At 48.1% G+C, this 18,154-nt stretch overlaps 1 protein-coding gene across 3 annotated transcripts in view; it reads right to left on the bottom strand.

Annotated features, from left to right (window-relative positions):
• Positions 1–1,154: 1,154 nt before the first annotated feature.
• The window catches only part of MACROD1 (mono-ADP ribosylhydrolase 1), a 384,893-nt gene continuing 367,893 nt past the window's right edge, over positions 1,155–18,154 (bottom strand). For 2 of the 3 annotated variants that reach the window (XM_054993301.1, XM_054993318.1), the window contains 5 exons: positions 6,398–6,519; positions 2,938–2,968; positions 2,774–2,847; positions 2,504–2,585; positions 1,155–1,305 (listed from right to left, as the gene is read on the bottom strand). In XM_054993301.1, the coding sequence (XP_054849276.1) occupies positions 1,274–1,305; positions 2,504–2,585; positions 2,774–2,847; positions 2,938–2,968; positions 6,398–6,519 (341 nt within the window). In that variant the 3' untranslated portion in view covers positions 1,155–1,273. Of the gene's footprint in view, positions 1,306–2,317; positions 2,348–2,503; positions 2,586–2,773; positions 2,848–2,937; positions 2,969–6,397; positions 6,520–18,154 lie in introns of all 3 variants that reach the window. The other variant, XM_054993310.1, reaches the window with a different exon arrangement.

Here is an 18,154-nt window from a genome sequence, read left to right as displayed (position 1 = left end):
CTACTGTAGGAGCTCTGACTCAAAAGCGTACACTGAAAATCTTGTTGGTCTCTAAGTTGCCACTGGACTCAAATCCTGCTGTTCTAATGCAGACCAATGTGGCTACTCACCTAAAACCACTGTTGGAGTTGAACACCTCCTATTAACCCCCCCCCCCAAACTAGCCTTTGGAAAAGGGGGTTTCCTTAGAAGCTTTTCCTCCTAAGTGGGCAATTGTAGCCTTTCACCTGTGCTTAATTTCCTTCCAGTCCAGATAGACTATGGCACCTCTTCCACCAACTTCCCATTCCCGGCAGGTGCCTCTAATTGTGCTCCATAAGCTGTTCCTCCCATTTCTGTTTCCCTTCCAGCCCCCCACCCCCTGCCTCGGTGCTATTCAGCAGATCCATATTCTGCTCTTGTCTCTTCTTGCTGCTGATATCTCTGTGGAGCGCTCTGTGTGTGTGTGAGTGTGTGCGAGAGAGAGAGAAAGAGAGACAGACGGAATTGCTGTTTGGATTCTCCTGAAGAGATAAATGAGGAATTAATTAATACCGCCCTGCTTGGAGGCAGCTGGGGGGGCGTGTGACTTGCTGTTTCCCTGTTGTTGAGAGGGAGCCCAGGCATGCGCGCCTATTTGCTCAGCATCGTCCTTTGTCCTCCAATTCTCCCCCTTTCTGGCTGGGGACTAGGGGGTGGGGGTCTTGGGCAGGGTCCTAGAAGCTCCAAAGACTCGCGTGCTACGCATCTTGGTAGAGGCTTGAATCCTAATTTTTTAAAAGGGGTTTTCTTGATAGCTGGGAGCAGTCTTTGGCAGTCTTCTGCTAAAGACAGGGTTTTGATGTGGATTCCAGGTTCTGGGCTTATTTATAGCATTGCTGGTTCCTCTACCCCTGCTTCCCCCCCCCACCCCCAGCTCTCCCAGAATGGTTTTGCCTTCTCCCTCGCATTTTTCCCTCTACAAATCCCAACCAGCATTGTTGGAGAACGCGCCAGAGGCACCTGCCAATTTCTTCCCAGACCAGTACCAAAGCTGCCTTCTGGCACAGAGGGTCTTGCTGGCAGGTGGGCTGGTATGTTTTCCCAATGGTTATATTTTTCTGCTAGGCTTGGCTCCAGCTCTTCTGACACCTCCCCCCCTTCCCCTCCCCATTTTACAAGGTGTGCAACTGGACTGGAGGTACATAATTTATTCCAATAGCAGCTGCAGAGCTTGTTTTTCTCCCCCCGCCCCACCGCCTCCCCTCTTCCAAATATGAGATGTCTTGTGCCAACTGGCCAGAGTGAAGGAAGCTCAGAGACGGGAGTGCAGGTCTCCACAGGCATCTGTCAGGAAGGAAGAGGTCAAGGTCAGATCTGTTGGGCAAGGACCATTTCCTCCCCAGGCCCGCAATACATTTCCAGGATCCTTCATTAGCTACGTGGCTCCGAATCTACGCAGGCTCCCCCCACTCTGCGCGCCGGTACGTGATAAGGTGTTACACAGTTAGGAGGGTAGGGCTGAGAAATGGGAGGGAATGAAGAAGGCAATTCCATTCTCCAGCAAAAAGAAAAAGTCTGGAGGAGAAAACGCCACCCTTAAAGCCTGTTGGTTGTTAGTATGGAGATAAGAGGACCCGCCCTCAATCTCTTCCCCAGCTTACCTCTTGGACCGCTGAGCTCTGGCTAGCATCCCCTCCCACCACAGCTCCCTCCTTGGGGTCCAGCCTGGGCCATACGCCATCACTTCAGGCCACCGGCTTGCATTTTTGCTGCTGACCTTAAGCCACCTGTCCCCCGTTGCTTCCCTAGATTAGCCAAGTGGCCCTCCACTCCTTTTTTTTCATTAAAAAAATCCCTGTCCTCCCGCAAGGCAGGGGTAGACTTGACCTCTGTAGTTCCACTAGTAGCTTTTGAAATTCTTCGTAGAATCATAGAGTTGGAAGGGACCTCCAGGGTCATCTAGTCCAACCCCCTGCACAATGCAGGAAGTTCACAACTCTCTCCCCCCGACACATCCCCAGTGACCCCCTGCTCCATGCCCAGAAGATGGCAAAACACCGCCAGGATCCCGAGCCAAACGGGCCTGGGGAAAATCGCTTCCTGAACCCAATGTGGCCTGTTATCCTTCTACTTAGACTGCCACCCCGTCCCTTCTTTCCCCTCCTAGAGCCCATCCCTGAGGAGGGGACCTGTTCAGTTATTGGTCTGTGCTCCCCTCCCAAGGCTGTAGAAAGGATCCTGGACTCCTGGCTGGCTGCATTAGTGAGCAAGTAGGTAGGAGTGTTAAGTGTCAGGCAAGCACACACACGCCCCCCCTCCCTTTAAAACACTGCAGCCGGTGCTAGGAAGCTCTTACCCCCTTCAGAGACTGGGAACTGTGGTCAAGCTGGAAACAGAGGAAGAAGAGGTGAATCCCTACAAGGAACCCTTTCCCCTTGACCCTGATTACCCCTCGGGCAAGGAAGCTGAGCTCCGGATGTGTGGGGGCATCAGAAGCACCTGCCCTTTGAAAAAACCCATGAAGAGGCTGTCAAGGACCCACCGATGGGGAAGATCTCGGGCAGTTTTTCCTTGTAGATCATCTCATCTGTGTCTAGGAAGACACAGAGGATAATTCTGTCGACCTGTCAGAGGGACAGCAAAAGGGAGGAGTTGTAAGTCCTTTACATAAATGTAGCTTCAACAATTCCCCGTTCTTCCTACCCTCGTGGGCACATAAGAGATGGAGGAGGCTGAGCTAGCCCTCCAGCAAGCGTGGGAGATGCTCCCTGGGGGCAGTCCCAGCTCGACAGGGTCTCTCTCCCACCCTCACCTTCTCCTTGTTTTCCTCCAGCCACTGGCGCAGTGTGTTCAGCACAACCTTGGCAGCGGCCTCGTTGGGGTAGCCTGCAGAGAGCGGGAGAGGGATGTTGCGGAAGAGGCTCTGGTCCAGCCCCTCCCTGTCAAGAAGCAGCACCGCTCCCTCCATCCACTTACCAAACACACCCGTAGAAATGCAGGGAAAGGCCTGGGGGGACAGAAAAAGCGGCCATTAGTGACAAAGCCCAGAGGCACTGGGGACTCCCAACTGTCTGGGGGAATGTTTGCCCCTTGCCCTCTTAATCCCAGCTAACGTGTTGGATAGAAAGCGAGGCGCTAGCTGCCTTATTGGTGGGGTGATGGGAAAGGAGTTCTGCACATGTATGCCCCAGCCAACTGTGACAAAAGAACAGGCTCAGCTGGAGAGGTTGCAAAGTGGGATTTCAGGGTTCTCACAGGTGGCTTTCAAAAGAGACCCCCGGGGGATCCAATGCAGCTGTGCCCCTTGGCCAAAACGAAGCCCCGGGGGCTGTTTTTCACCACTATGGGTCAGTGGCGTTCTCTTCCCTTACAGCAGTGTGCTGAAATCCTCCTCCTAGCTGACGGGCACAAAACTGCCCCCACTGTAGGTGTCTTCAGGGTGACCAAGTGTGAAGGAGAGCTTGGAATCCTTGCACGTGCGAGAAGGGTGCGTTCGGGCCCCTGCGGCTTGCTGGGGGAAATTCTGCCTGCCCCGATTTCCCTCTTTTACTTTCTCTCCTTCTTGGCTCCTTGGGTGGTTTCTCCCACTTCTCAGGGACACTGCAAAGAAGGCCCTTCCTCTCTGCTCCCTTGCGACGCTTCAGCGTTAGGGTCTCGCTCCCTCCTCCAGTTCCTGCCTGCTCCTGCATCCAGCAGGGACTCGGCATCCTTCCAAAGCCCGCCAGGTGCTGTGACTTTGCCCCTCTGCTTTCTCCACCCAACCCGGCACTGCCCAGAGCCTGTGCCTCTCCAGCTCTGCTAGCTTTGCCCCTATTGGGAGGGTTTCTGCTTCCTTAATGCCCCCCTCCCAAATCTGGAACTCCCCTCTGGCCAAAACCCATTAAAACTTTGGCTTAACCCTTGCATTTCCAACCCGACTGACTCTACAATTGGTTCACAGGTGCAGGAGAAGGAGGCGGCAGACAGCTGAGGTGCCAGACTACACTTCAGACGGCAGGTGGTAGATTCCGGCCTTGAATGCTCCTTTGCATGAAAAAGCTCCATGCAAACGCGCACAAGTGGGAGAAAGGCTCTACACACACACCCCTACACACACCGTCTGCCTTCATAACCTCCTTTCTTCATTGTGACATGACATGCCTTAGATAGCTGGTGGTTTGCATTGCTTTTGCGGTGCTGTCTTGTAGCTCTCTTTCATTGTTTATTGGAGGTCTCTGGCGTCTGACTGAACCGCTGTTCGTATTTTGTGATCTGCCTTGGTTCTCACTGAGAAAGGCAGGCCATAAAGGAAGTTGTTAATAATAATAATAATGTACACTCGGCTCGCTGTGCTGATTTTCTGTCTGCAGAGGATTTTACATAAAAGGGAGCATTCCAAAACGGGACCCTTTTCCTGCAGACTGAAGCCCTGCCATCCTTTCTCCCTCACTCTTTAGGGTGGGTCAACCAGATCTAAACTGAAGGGGGTGTCCCTGAAACAAATGCATCCTTCCCCTGTTTATCCCTTCTTTCTCTGCCTCAAAGCTCAGATTGTTAGCTTTGTGGGGCAGAGACCTGCTATCTTGCATTTTGTAAAGCACCATGTCCATAAATATCCGGTTCTCCATGCTTACTTGCTCCCCCGCCCTTCATGCACATACACGTGTCTTTAGCTGGGCTACAGGTTTTCGCCCCTTCCAAAAGCTGCTGAGCTGAATCTGTCTAGCCCAGTGCTCTGTCTCCGCTGGCAGCCAGCCTCATGGCCCTTAACTAGGGTTACCAGCCTCCAGGTAGTGGCTGGAGATCTCCCAGAATTACAGCTCGTCTCCCGGCCACAGAGATCAGTTCACCTGGAAAAAATGTCTACTTTTGGGGGTGGACTTTATGGAATTATGCCATGCCGAGGTCCTTTCCTTCCCCAAACTGCACTTTCTCTAGGTTTCTCCAGGTTTCACCCCCCAGATCTCCAGGAATTTCCCAACTTGGAGCTGGCAACCCTACCCTTAACGTTCCCAAGTGGGCCAAGAGTGTGAGCCTAGCCCTCTCCAGTGGCGTGTCTGCTTAGGGCTGGGTGTCAGATAGATACTACAGCCACTGGCACGTGGAACTTGCATTTGTGGCTATTACGGCTACAAAGACAGACAAAGGATTTGCTTGAACGCTTTAAGCACTGGCCTTTCCAGCAACAGGAATTTGTAATAAATTTATAAAGCAGAAAAATCTGACCACCAACATATAAAATCCTCCAATTAAAAGGGAAATCATGCTTAAATTGGTTTTTATAAACTAAGATTGGGCTTGGGGATGCAGTAAAAACAATGAGAGTCATATTTCTCTCTTAGCCTGTGCTGAACTCTCTTTCTTAAAGCTCACCTGGCTGCCTGAATCGAGCCACTCATTGCTAAGCCTAGAGGTTTATCCAGACAGCTAGTCCCCTTGTTCTGCTCCAAGAAAAGCTAAATTCAGGCACCTCTGTACTTTCATTCTGCACAATTTATTCTAATTACATTTTGGTTCTGCTACTTGTGGGGAGTGGCAAAGGCTCTGAAACCCCAAACCCAACAGCGGATCATCTCATTTAATCCCACACTTGCCTTCTGAAATTGCCCCAGGTGCTCCCCATACATACAATTCAGCAACTGTGAGGACTAGAAACTTGCTTTTTAAAAAAAACCTTGTTCTTCCGCTAAGAGGCTGTGTGCTGTTCCCGTGCAAGAGTAAAGGGGAGAGGCACAGCGGAACAGGAATTCTTTGTAGGTTTTGTTTTTAAAAGAAACGGCAAGGAGTTGCAGGGAGCAGGGATCTAATACGCTGTTTGTGAGTCTCTTTGTGAGAAATCCACGCCCATTTTGCCCATTTTCCAGGTTGACAAGATTCATGTCTAAATGCCGGGGTGAAGGAGAAATAATACTTCATCCAAGTCACCGGAAAGTAACGCTTCTTGGGGGCAGGGCTAGCAGCATTTGGGGAGCATGCTCCTTTCTATATTACTACTTTTTAAAAGCAAGACTTATTCAGAACAGCCCTGTTGGGTCATGGATCTTAACTCCCTATTTCCCACAGTGGCCAGCCAGATATCTCCAGAAGCTCACAAGTAAATCATGAAGGTGGTAGTCTTTTTCGCTCAGTGTTCCTAAAACCCCAAGCCAAATGCTTCCCCTTCTTTATCCCCCCTAGGGGTGCCAGCTCCAAGTTGGGAAATTCCTGGAGATCTGGGGAGTGAAACCTGGAGAAACCTGGAGAAAGTGGGGTTTGGGGAGGGAAAGGACCGTAGCATGGCATAATTCCATAGAGTCCACCCCCCAAAGTAGCCATTTTCTCCAGGTGAATTGGTCTCTGTGGCCTGCCGCCTGGAGACCAGTTGTAATTCTGGGAGATCTCCAGCCACTACCTGGAGGCTGGCAACCCTATCCCCCCTCTTCATCATCAGATACCTGGAACCTCCTTGCCTGCTTACCACAGTCCGTAGCTTGTTCTCCACAGCGAGCTTCAGGCTGTTCTTGTAACAGTTACTGAGTTCCGCCTCTTGGGTAGCACTGGGTTCCCCTTGAGCAATGGGGCCTACAGTATGAATGACATCTGAAAGGAGAGAAGGTAGTCATAACCAGGAAGTGTCTCTCCCCACCCGTGACTGCAAGAACAACTTGCAAGAGCTCAGCAGTTGGATGCAACCAAAGCTCCTTGCAAAGGCTCCTGTGCTCATTTGATAATGTGGGAGCCAATTCCTTACCAAGAAAGCAGAGCAAAGATTACTTTTGCTAGCATGCCGTAGGCCCTTTTATAAATATTACATGATGATTACATATTGGATTTATTTATTTTAAATTTATATACTGACCTCCAGCTATACCAAGGCTCTAAGGTACTTTGCAAGCTATAATTCAGTCTTAAAAAAGCACTTTTGTGTAATGTAATGATTTTCTTTGTTCCTTTTTTGTATTAAACATACACTTAGCAATGCACTGATCAAGTAGCAATATATTTTTTAATGTTCCTATTTTATTAGAACGTGAGGTTATAGACTTCTACAAGAATATACACTCTGAATGATTCATGTTAGGGGCTTGGTATCACATACTTGCAATCCTCCATCTCGTGTACTGCATTAATTTCAACCTGCAACATCCCTGTTTCCATCTATTTAAAAGCCAAGCAAATGTTAGTTCTTTGGTTAAAGATAAAACAGAAAAACGATCGTCCTTCACTATGTCATCAATGGTGCAAAATATCAGTTACAAAAGGTGTGAAATGTCTGGACAGGAATTGCATGGCACCTTAGTGTTCATGCGCTTGCGTTGTGTGCACATGTGCTGGAGCCAAGGCGCATGTATTTCCCCCACTCAGCTTTAACTTCTAGGAACCCTGTGGAAGGAGCAGAAACTCTGAAGGAGGATAATATCAGTTAGTCACCCTCACAGATTTTCAACAAGGTATTTCTACCCACCCCAAAGGCAAGAATTTATTAGCGACAGAAGGTAGAAAATAGGGACTGTCCTCTAGGAAATAGGATCTGTGAACTACCTTTCAAATAAAGAGGCAAAACAATAGCAGGAGCTTAACTCTGCATGGTTAAAAAAAGAAGGAATGTTCAAGTAGTACAATATAGGACCCAGAATCATGTATATAAACTTCTTGCCCCACGACAGAAGACAACATGGCTTTGTAGGTGACATGAAAGTGAGGGAAGGGATAAGTGGAGTCCTAAGCCACAGGGCTGGGGATCTGGGCCTGCCAAATACATTCCACATCCCTTCTGTGCATTTTCAATACAGAGCAGCAGTACTTATGTATCAAACATCATTGACTCCAGCTGCATAAAATCAGAAACAGTTGCTGTAGACAGCAGGGGGAGCTGTTGAGCCAGCAATCACAGCACATGGAACGGAAGTTAAAAGAGTCTCCCCCCCCTTTTTCCCCACCAGTGTGCAAATTATGGAAATGTGAGGGTGACCAGAGGTTCAGCTGGGCCTTGGCAAGCTGTTGCTAGGACCTGCCCTCTGCCCTGGATTTTTGCAGAACGAACCGCTGCAAGCACTGGCATGAAAACCCTGCACAAAAATCTCAATGGCCGCTAGACCCTCCTGCGGCCCCCTTGTTACCCTGATTATTAATTCCAAGCATTTATTAGTAATAACGTTGCTGTGCTTTTACAACAACAATTTAAGACAGGCCACTTTTATTATTATCCCCATGTCGCAGATGGGAGGGCTGAGCCAGGGAGGGAGGGAAGTCCCCAAGGCAGCCCAGTGAGTTTGTGGCAGAGATGGGATTTGGACTGGCTGGTTCTCTTAGCCATATGCCTGCACCAGCCGACAGAGATGCCAGACAGGGATATTCCCAGGACTAGATCAGAAATGATGTTTCTTCCTCAAAAGGTTACACACCCCACATGCACATCTCTGTTGTTTCACAAGTGCAAACGGGGATGTGATCAACACACACACACACACACCCAATTCCCTTTGCAAGCCCCTCCTTCCACCATTACTCTTCATCGAAGGCTCTACCCTGCTTGCTAAGTCGCCCCACTCTGCAACAGTTGGCTCTCTGCTGACTTAAAAACCAAGCGGTTGTCTGTTCATTTGATTACAGATATAATAGAAAAATATGGATTTATTTCATTTCTACCCTGCCTTTCGCCCCAACGGGGACCCAAAGTGGCTGACATCATTCTCCTTGGCTCTATTTGTCTTCACAGCAACCCTGTGAGGTAGGTTAGGCTGAGAATGTGTGACTGGCCCAAGGTCACCCAGCGAGCTTCTGTGGCCGAGTGGCGATTCAAACCTGGATCTCCCTGATCCTAGCCCACCAAGCTAACCACTGCACTACACCAGTTCTCGTCGTCTCCCAAATTGTTACCAGTGATTTGAAATAAACCTCAGCAGTTGCAATGTGTGAACCGCAGCTGGCTGTGCACGGCTTAGCGCGTTAGTGTTCATGCTTCTTGACACACATGCAACTGTAATGGAAGGCTTATCCGTGTCTCATTAAAGCTTCTACTGTTCAGACTAAAGATCTTATCTTAAATCCCAAGCAGCTTAAGGCCTTGAAGAAAGAACTGAAAACAGCTTTCACTCCTTCAGAGAAACTGCTTGTCAGTACGAAATAATTTATGGGGTTCTTCTTTTAATACTCTGCCCACCAAGACAAACAGATTCCTCTTACGAGTTTAATTACTTTCTTTATTAAAATAGATGCAGAGGAGTTAGCCGTGTTAGTCTGTAGTAGCAAAGTCAAAAAGAGTCCAGTAGCACCTTTAAGACTAACCAACTTTATTGTAGCATAAGCTTTCGAGAATCACAGTTCTCTTCATCTGATGCATCTGATGAAGAGAACTGTGATTCTCGAAAGCTTATGCTACAATAAAGTTGGTTAGTCTTAAAGGTGCTACTGGACTCTTTTTGATTTTATTAAAATAAACTCTAGTCTTTTTTAATAAAGCAAGATATCAAAATATAAATGCTTATTAATATAAAACCTACAAAGACGGAACAAATAAAGGCAACAAGAATTAAGTTTCCTAACATTTCTCAAGTAAATCTAAGTTTAAATCAATCAGATTTTACTATGAAATGCATTAAGGTCCCCGTATAACACATTACAAAGGTAAGTTTCTCACATAGCTCTTCCTGAGATTTCTTTCAGCCCCAACCCTGAACTGCTATGTGGGTTAGCACTTTTTTATGTTATCTTATGCAGAAATCTAAGATTTTTTTCATATGATAATGCAGATAAACTATGTCTGGTTTAAGATTGCAGGGGAGGGTGAGCTAAATACCTAATATCAGGGCTTTTTTTCTGGGAAAAGAAGTGGCGGAACTCAGTGGGTTGCCCTCGGAGAAAATGGTCACATGGCTGGTGGCCCCACCCCCGATCTCCAGACAGAGGGGAGTTGAGATTGCCCTCCATCTTTGATTTGAGTATTAAAAGAACCCCATAAAAGAGTATTAAAGAGTATTAAACGGCGCGGAGGGCAATCTAAACTCCCCTCTGTCAGGAGATCAGGGGGCGGGGCCACCAGCCATGTGACCATTTTCAAGAGGTTCCGGAACTCCATTCCACCACGTTCCAGCTGAAAAAAAGCCGCCTAATATAATAAATAAATAAATATTCATGTTTTCATGTGCCATTCTAATATTCATGTGCCATTCCAATTAGCCAAAAAGTGACACTGTGTCCCACTGCAAAATAAGAAATATAAATCAGTAAAAACGACAGTCGAAAGTTAAGTGAGGAGATCATTATTGGTCCATTCTGCAATTAGAGAACATTTATCTGATACTGTCTACTATTTTTAATTAAATCAAATCAAAGATGGAGCACCTGTGCAGTTATACAATCATGCTAGAAAGAAAACTACAGTAAAGTTCATACAAAGTTCACTAGAATACATGTGTATCACTAAGTATAATATGCCCTAATCCACATCTCTATGACATGCACAGTAGAAAGGAGATGCACCTACCCAACCCCTCCAAGACACTAAAGCAGGAATCCTAAGCAAACTTACCCATCAGAAAACCGAATGGGTTTTACTTCCAAGTAAAGCATGCCGAGGATTATGATTTATACTTCTAGAGATGCAGAGTGTGTGTGTATATGAAGCCTGAAGAACGTCGCAACTCACAAGTTTTATTTAAGGCATCCCCCAAAAGCCACAGCCATGGGCCAGGGACCGTACAGAAGCAGTCGCAGCGTGCAAATATGCGAGTAAAACTGGGCAAATGGTTACAAGGAATAATCAACTGCACAAATGAATAACCAACTGCACAACTGTGCTAGGAGGGCATCGTATGTGAAACATCAAAATGCCCAAGAACAAGTAGCTCAAAAGATTTTTAATAAATTCAAATGATTTGCTGTTAAATAAAATTTAAAAACAGAGTGTGAGGTTACCAACGCCGCCCTCCTCCCAAGCTGTGGAAAGGACTCGGGAGTCCTGCTTTGGCTGCTCGGCATCTTTGTCCCTCCCCGCCATGCCTTCTTCAATCTCTTGGCAGCCAGATGCCACCTTAGCTCTGGCCGTGACTCATTGACCCTGGGGAGGGCTTGGCTTTCTTTCCCTGATGAAGGCAGCTTCTGGCTTCCCTCCCGCCCATTCCCAGAGGAAGGCCCCATCCTGCTGTTGGGGCAATCTGGAGTATCTGCAATGATTAACACACAGGGAGCCCGTGCCAATGACTCATTGCGGGGCGGGGGGGGGGGGCTTTGCCCTGATCTACACCCCCTCCCAATGTTCCCTGCTACTTGTTAGAGGACACTTGCTCAGAAGCAGCCGTAGCTCTGGGGTAAAGTGCATGTTCTGCCTGCAGATCCCCAACATCTCTCTTTAAAAGGGTCTCGATTCCAAAGACTTCCGGCTGCCTGAGGCCTGGAGAGCTGCTGCCTCTTACAGCAATCACCCCTGGGCCGGATGGACCAACACTCTGACTCTGTACAAAGCAGCTCCATATGCTGGGGAGAGACACATAATGTATACACCCTACATAATGGCACACGCATGCACACACGAGATGAAAGCGCTTACTAAATCAATGTTAATTGCCTGCAAGGTAGGGTTGCCAGCTCCAAGTTGGGAAATTCCTGGAGATCTGGGGAGTGAAACCTGGAGAAAGTGGGGTTTGGGGAGGGAAAGGACCTTGGCATGGCATAATTCCATAGAGTCCACCCCCAAAGTAGCCATTTTCTCCAGGTGAACTGATCTCTGTGGCCTGGAGACCAGTTGTAATTCCGGGAGATCTCCAGCCACTACCTGGAGGCTGGCAAGGGCATGCCAGTTTGGTGGGGGGGGGGGGAGGTTCTGTCAAGCTCCCAAGCAGGATGCAAAGAAAGAAGACATGGGGAGTCGTAGAATCATAGAACTGAAACGGGCTTACAGACCATCTTGTCCAACCCCTGCCCAATGCAAGAAAAGCCTAAAGCATCCCCAACAAGTGTTTATCCCGCCGGCCGCCATCCTTAAAGACTGCCAATGAGGGGGAACTGTGAACCTGACATGGCATGAGACAGACATGCATCTGAAATGGTTACCGCAGAGAGAGCTGTGTTAGTCCAAACCGAAATCCGAAAACAAAAGCCACGTAACTCCTTTCATTAGGACCAACCAGAATGACACAACCCAGCGTGCGTGAGCTATCAAGTTCTCCAGAACTCAACTCAAATGAAAGAACTGGGGGTGGGGGTCTTTCAAGCCATGCTGTTAAGGCCTCCTTGGCCGCATCCTCTAGAAGAACCCGAAAGCTTGCAAAATGGGTCATTTTGGTCGCTCCTAATGAAAGGTGGCTCTTGTTTGTGGATGTGGCTGTCGGGTCCATGCGGCACTAGTACCCCCTAGCGGAATGGCAGGGTGCAAAGACTAAAACTGCAGCGTGCGTTTCAGCCTCGATCTCCTCTTTGCTTCTGTGCAGCGGGAGGTTCGTGGCCGCCTTCTCCTGGGGAAGGCAATCAAAATGCAAATCTCCAGCTGATACGCCAACGATGCTCCCGATAATAAAAACCAATCGCTCTTGCAAATGCCACAAAGCTGCCTGCGATATATCAACTTCTACAGTAAACCTCCGAGGGTGGGAGGGCTGTCAGCCATGCTGGATCTTCATTGCCCCGTGACCCTGGTGTGGGGGGACAAGCTGTCATTCCTCTCTGCTGGCCCAGCCTACTCTTAGATCAGGAACAGGCTCAAGCAGTGGGTTTGGGGGTACAGTTCATCCGCAACAAACAACTAATTATTGTTATATTTTCATGACTATTGTGTGTGTGAGAGAGAGAGAGGAGAGAGAGAGAGAGAGAGAGAGAGAGAGAGAGAGAGAGAGAGAGAGTTTGGCCCTCCTTCGCCCCTTTCTTGCTGGCTGCAGAGCCCGTGAGCTGACGGTGGAGGCCTGGGAATCTTCATACTATACCAGTGATGATGACTTGTTCCTTAACAGGACTCAACCGCCAGCGCTTTAAGTGATAGTTCCCTATTTGTATTTATAAGGTTCGTAAGTCACCATGGGAATTTTTGCAACGGAGCAAGCAGGATGTGTGTATTATAAACGAACAAATACATTTGCAAAATCCTTCCGCAAATCCATCTCTGTGACCGAGAACACAGAATTATCTGCTCAGGGCTTTGTCAATTTCACTTCCCAGCTATCCAAACTGGGAAGAGAAATGTTTTCATTGCTTTGGACTTTAGAGTCTTCCTTATCCAAAAGGCTTAGGGTGGATAACGAAAGCCAAGATCAACCAAGCAAGCAAATCCGAGGAAAAAAAGAATACAGTGGCTTCACAGTCAAATTCATTGGTGTTTCCTCTCCTTTGCCCACCTCAGCCCTGAGCCCAGAAAAGCCACCTCTGTCAGATGCAGATAGGTCTTTCAACACTTTCAAAAGGTGCTCTGGCTTAGACATCAGCAAGCATATGGTAGTATGAAGCTCCATAACAGTGAGGCAGGGGGCACCAAGAATGCCTCTCTTTGGCCCTTGCTGCCCCAAACAAGCCATACAAACAGTACCATTTAGACTCTAAATTTTAGATGGTCTATCAGTGGCACTCAGAGATCACACCAGGGGCACACAGGAGGAGCTGGTAATTTGTGGCATTTGGAGCATGTGCTCTTTAATAATAATAATAATAACAATAATAATAATAATATAAAGGTAAAGGTAAAGGTGCAAGCACCGAGTCATTACTGACTCATGGGGGGGACATCCCATCACAACATTTTCTTGGCAGACTTTTTGTTACGGGGTGGTTTGCCATTGCCTTTCCCAGTCATCTACACTTTACCCCTGGGAAACTGGATACTCATTTTACCGACCTCGGAAGAATGGAAGGCTGAGTCAACCTTGAGCTGGCTACCTGAACCCAGCTTCCACCAGGATCGAACTCAGGTCGTGAGCAGAGCTTGGGCTGCAGTACTGCAGCTTTACCACTCTGCGGCACAGGGCTGCTCAATAACATTCAATTTGTATACCGCCCTTCAGGACAACTTAATGCCATACTCAGTATGGCTTATGACGTATGTTGTTGTTATTCCCACAACAATCACCCTGTGAGGTAAGTGGGGCTGAGAGAGCTCTGAAGCAGAGGAGTGGGGAATCAAACCTGGCTCTCCAGATTAGAGTCCTGCCGCTTTTCACAACTACACCAAACTGGCTCAACCAGACTTCAAGTGAAAAAAAAACAGATCAAACCATGTTCTCAAAACTTCTCAAAAGCCAATGTGGTCTACTGGTTAGAGTGTCAGACCAGGATGTGGGAGACCCCGGTGAGAATCACTCAGCCTAACCTACATCAGGGACATTGCGAGGATAAAACAGAGGAGAGCAGAACAGTGTAAGCTACTTTGGGTCTTAATTGGAGAGAAAACCAGGGTATAAATGAAGTAAATAAGAGGTTCAAAATATATTTTTTAAAAAGGAAGTGATGGGAGGCCTTGGTGTTAAGGGAAGAGGGGCTGACCCACCACCTTTTTTTGTTTTTATTGTTCATTGAAAGGTGCAAGGTGAGCACTCCTGTACCAAAGTGCTTCGCCAGAGGAGAGCTAAAGTTTAACAACAGCAGCAGCAGCAACAACAACAAAAACAACAAAACTTTTGAAAAAAGCACTCAAATGGTGGGCAGGCAGGCAAAGGAGTTCTGTCACTCATAACTAGTGACCATCAAGGGACTATCGAATAGGGGACCGTGGTAATGCCACTGCTACCATGAAGAGGCATTCAGAATCACAAGAGTGGTCAATGGAACTGGGAGAGCGGCGGGGTCAATGTGATTGCCCCATCGCAGAAGTCCCACACTGAAAGAAGTCATCATCGGGGCCCTTTTTTAAAAATCACAGGCCTTTAAAACAAAATAGGCTGAGTGTAAGTATGATTTGGCAGTGGGGGGGGGCAATTTTTTTCCCTACGAAAACTATGAACGGCGTTCATCTACCAAAATAACAGTAACAACCACAACAACAAAGTGAATACAGGAAGGGGAACAAAAGGCACCGGAACCTCACGGAAGAATCGGGAAACAAATGTGCTCCTCCGGATCCCCCAGGACAACTGAATAATGGCCGCATGTGTGTGTATGTGCCCTGATCTGGATAGAACTCGGAAGCTAAGCAAGGTCAGCCTTGGTTGAAACTGGATGGGAGACCTCCAAAGGAGACCAGGGTTGTAGAGGCAGACAATTAGTCTGTTAGTCTCCCACCATGAAAACCCCACCAAGGGTTACCATACGTCATAGAATCATAGGGTTGAAAGGGATTTTGAGGGTCATCTAGTCCAACCCCCTGTACAATGCAGGAAATTCACAACTACCTCCTCCCACACCCCCAGTGACCCCTGCTCCATGTCCCGAAGATGGCAAAACACAGTCATGATCCCTAGCCAAACTGGCTTGGGGAAAATTGCTTCCTGACCCCAAGGTGGCGATAAGCATTACCCTCGGCATGTAAGAAGGGCCACGAGAACTAAGCACTAACCCTTCCTGCCCTCCTGCTCATGATTGGCCTAGGTTCACAGAATCAACTATGACTTGAGAGCACTCTCCACCACGTGTGTGTATGTGCTAGAAGAGGACAGCCAGATGTGGAGGGCAACTGGGCACCTGCACCTTTAACAGATGCACAGAAGAGGGCATCCTGGACACATGGCATCGCCTAATACTGACTTAGAGTCAGATGCTTGGTCCATCAAAGTCAGTACTGTCTACTCTGATTGGCAGCAGGTTTCCAGGGTCTCAGATCAAGGTCTTCTGCATCACCTAATAGTGGATCCTTTAATTAGAGATGCCAGGGATAAAATCGGGGACCTTCTGCTTGCAAAGCCATGGTCCCTCTGTGGTCTTGGTAGATGCAGCTTGTCCATGCTTGGTTGAGAGAAGCAGCTGCAGCAGAAACGCACTCATCTCCCCAAATGTTGAATGAATGAATGAATGAATGAATGAATGAATGAATGAATGAATGAATGACAGGAACCTTGCAGCTCCTCCTTTGTACCTGGCCACCTCCCCAAACCCATGTGATTAAGTGCCTCCTGCCTGTCCTTTCCCTGCCATACTCCATTCACGACCACCATGTATCTTTCCCATGCTGTGTAATATGGACGTATCTCAGGTGGGAGAGGGCAGACCCAAATGGCCTGTGGGATCTTTCTAACTCTAGGTTTCTATGAATTTTTCTGACAAATCATCTTCCGCACAGTCTCAGTATCGGGGAAAAAATGCTTGGAACGTTGCTGTCAGCTCTTTCAAAGCAGCAATTAATTTTTCCCCCCACGTAATCCCAATTTCTTTCTTTTTTTTTAAGCCCGTCTCGTTGATCTTCTGTTTTGTGAACGAATCGATTTAATCATGTAGATTGCCATCGCTGCCGCACCACCGGCTTTCGGCGAGCCCGAGAAGACGGAAGGTAGAACAAAACAGAAAAGAAAATCCCCCCACCGTGGCCTTGTGGTGAAAGAGAGAAAGAGAGAAAAGAAATTCGCAGACAAAATGTTAGTCAGAGGCGGGCGCCCAGCCTGGCGTGAAATTCAATTACAAGGCAGGTAGGTGGAAACACAAGAGCTCCCAGGAAGGCAGAAATGCAGCTCACGTGGGGAATAGACCTCGCAAGGAGTTAAAACCCTCATGACTCTTCCGCCAGGGAAGACCTGCTTCTTCAAACAACAAAGGGAGGAGGGAAAAGAATTGCTGCTTCATTTGTGCTACGACAGCTATTCTCAGTGCTTTGGCTGAGCTGTGAAACATTTATTTATTGAGGCCTTGTGTGGTGCAGTGGTTAGAGTATTGGACCTCAATTTGAGAGACCCGGGTTCGAATGCCCACTCTGCCTCGGAAGTTCGCTGACTGTTTGGCCAGTCACAGGCTCTCAGCCGAACCCATCTCACAGGGTTGTTGAGGACAAAATGAAAGAGAGGGAGACAACGTAAGCTGCTTTGAGTCCCCATGCTGGGGAAAGGTGGGATATAAGGGAAGTAAATAACTAACTAAAGAGTGCAATTCGCTCACTACAAAGTTAGCAGACAGAAGAAGGGATTGAGTCCTCATCCATCAGAGACTTGGGAGAGGGCTTCCCTTCCCATGAGAGGCTGGTGTTTTCCTGCAGACCTGGACCTATCACTTTGTTCCCAAATTAGGAACTGGAGAGAATCATTTAGTTAGGATGGAACCTCCATGCGCCACGGGATTGTACTTCCAAGCATCAGTTGTTGGCAGGAGGCGGAGTGGAAAGGAACAGCAGGCTTTTGGGGCTTCTTGACTGGGCTGTAGGCCTTCGAGGGTCATCCCGTGAGGCACAGTGGGAAACAGGAAGCTGCCCAGACTAGAGGGGCCCTTGGTCAGATCCAAGAGGGCCCTGACGTTATCGTTGTGAGGAGCTACCACAAACAACCAAGAGGGAAGGAGATGGAGAAGGTGAAATTCCTACAGCATTGCAGGCCTAGTGTTTTAAGAGCCAGCGTCCATTCCGGAGTCTCAGCCCTACAAAACTTGACATGTTCCTTCCTCTCTTTACGATCCTTGGCATCCGTCTGCCATTTTGTCCATTCCCACACAGCAGCACCTTTTGGCTTTGAGATAACAACAAAAACAACAAACGACCTGCCGGAAAGTTCTGCGCTCTCAGCTGCTGAGGAGAATTCGAATTCTTACTCACCGTTACAAGTTGAATCATAAAGCTGAAATAAGGGCTTTGAGGGTCAAAACAGATGTGAAGATAAGTTAGCGGTGAATGGACCTGCTGTGATTCTTACATATAGGAGGAGGGTGGATTCAAATCAGGGACACAACATGAGAGGAATTAACCCTCCCCTCTCATGCCATTTTCCCTATGCAAATCCCCTCTCCCCCCAGCTCACTCCAGGATGTCTGTTTTGCCCCCAAAGCCTATCAGCAGTATTCAGACCTGAACTCTTCATCTCTCCCCTTCAACATTATTGCTTCCCAGTTCAGCCTATAGCTTGTCTTCAGAGGTGATGAGCTCTCCTTCTCTGGAGGTTTTTAAGCAGAGGCTAGATGGCCATCTGACAGCCATGCTGCTTCTGTGAACCTGGGCAGATCATGAGTGGGAGGGCAGGAAGGGTTACATCAGTGCTTGGTTCTCATGGCCCCTTCTTACATGCCCTCCCTCGATCACCACTTTGGGGGCAGGAAGCAATTTTCCCCAGGCCAGTTTGGCTAGGGGTCCTGATGGTGTTTTGCCATCTTCTGGGCATCTTCTGGGCATATCACTGAGGATGGGGGGGGG

This window comes from Eublepharis macularius, chromosome 1 (assembly GCF_028583425.1).
Source record: "Eublepharis macularius isolate TG4126 chromosome 1, MPM_Emac_v1.0, whole genome shotgun sequence".
Classification (NCBI taxonomy): domain Eukaryota; kingdom Metazoa; phylum Chordata; class Lepidosauria; order Squamata; family Eublepharidae; genus Eublepharis; species Eublepharis macularius.
The sequence above is the reverse complement of the archived record's forward strand: the minus strand, read 5'-3'. Positions and strand labels throughout refer to the sequence as shown.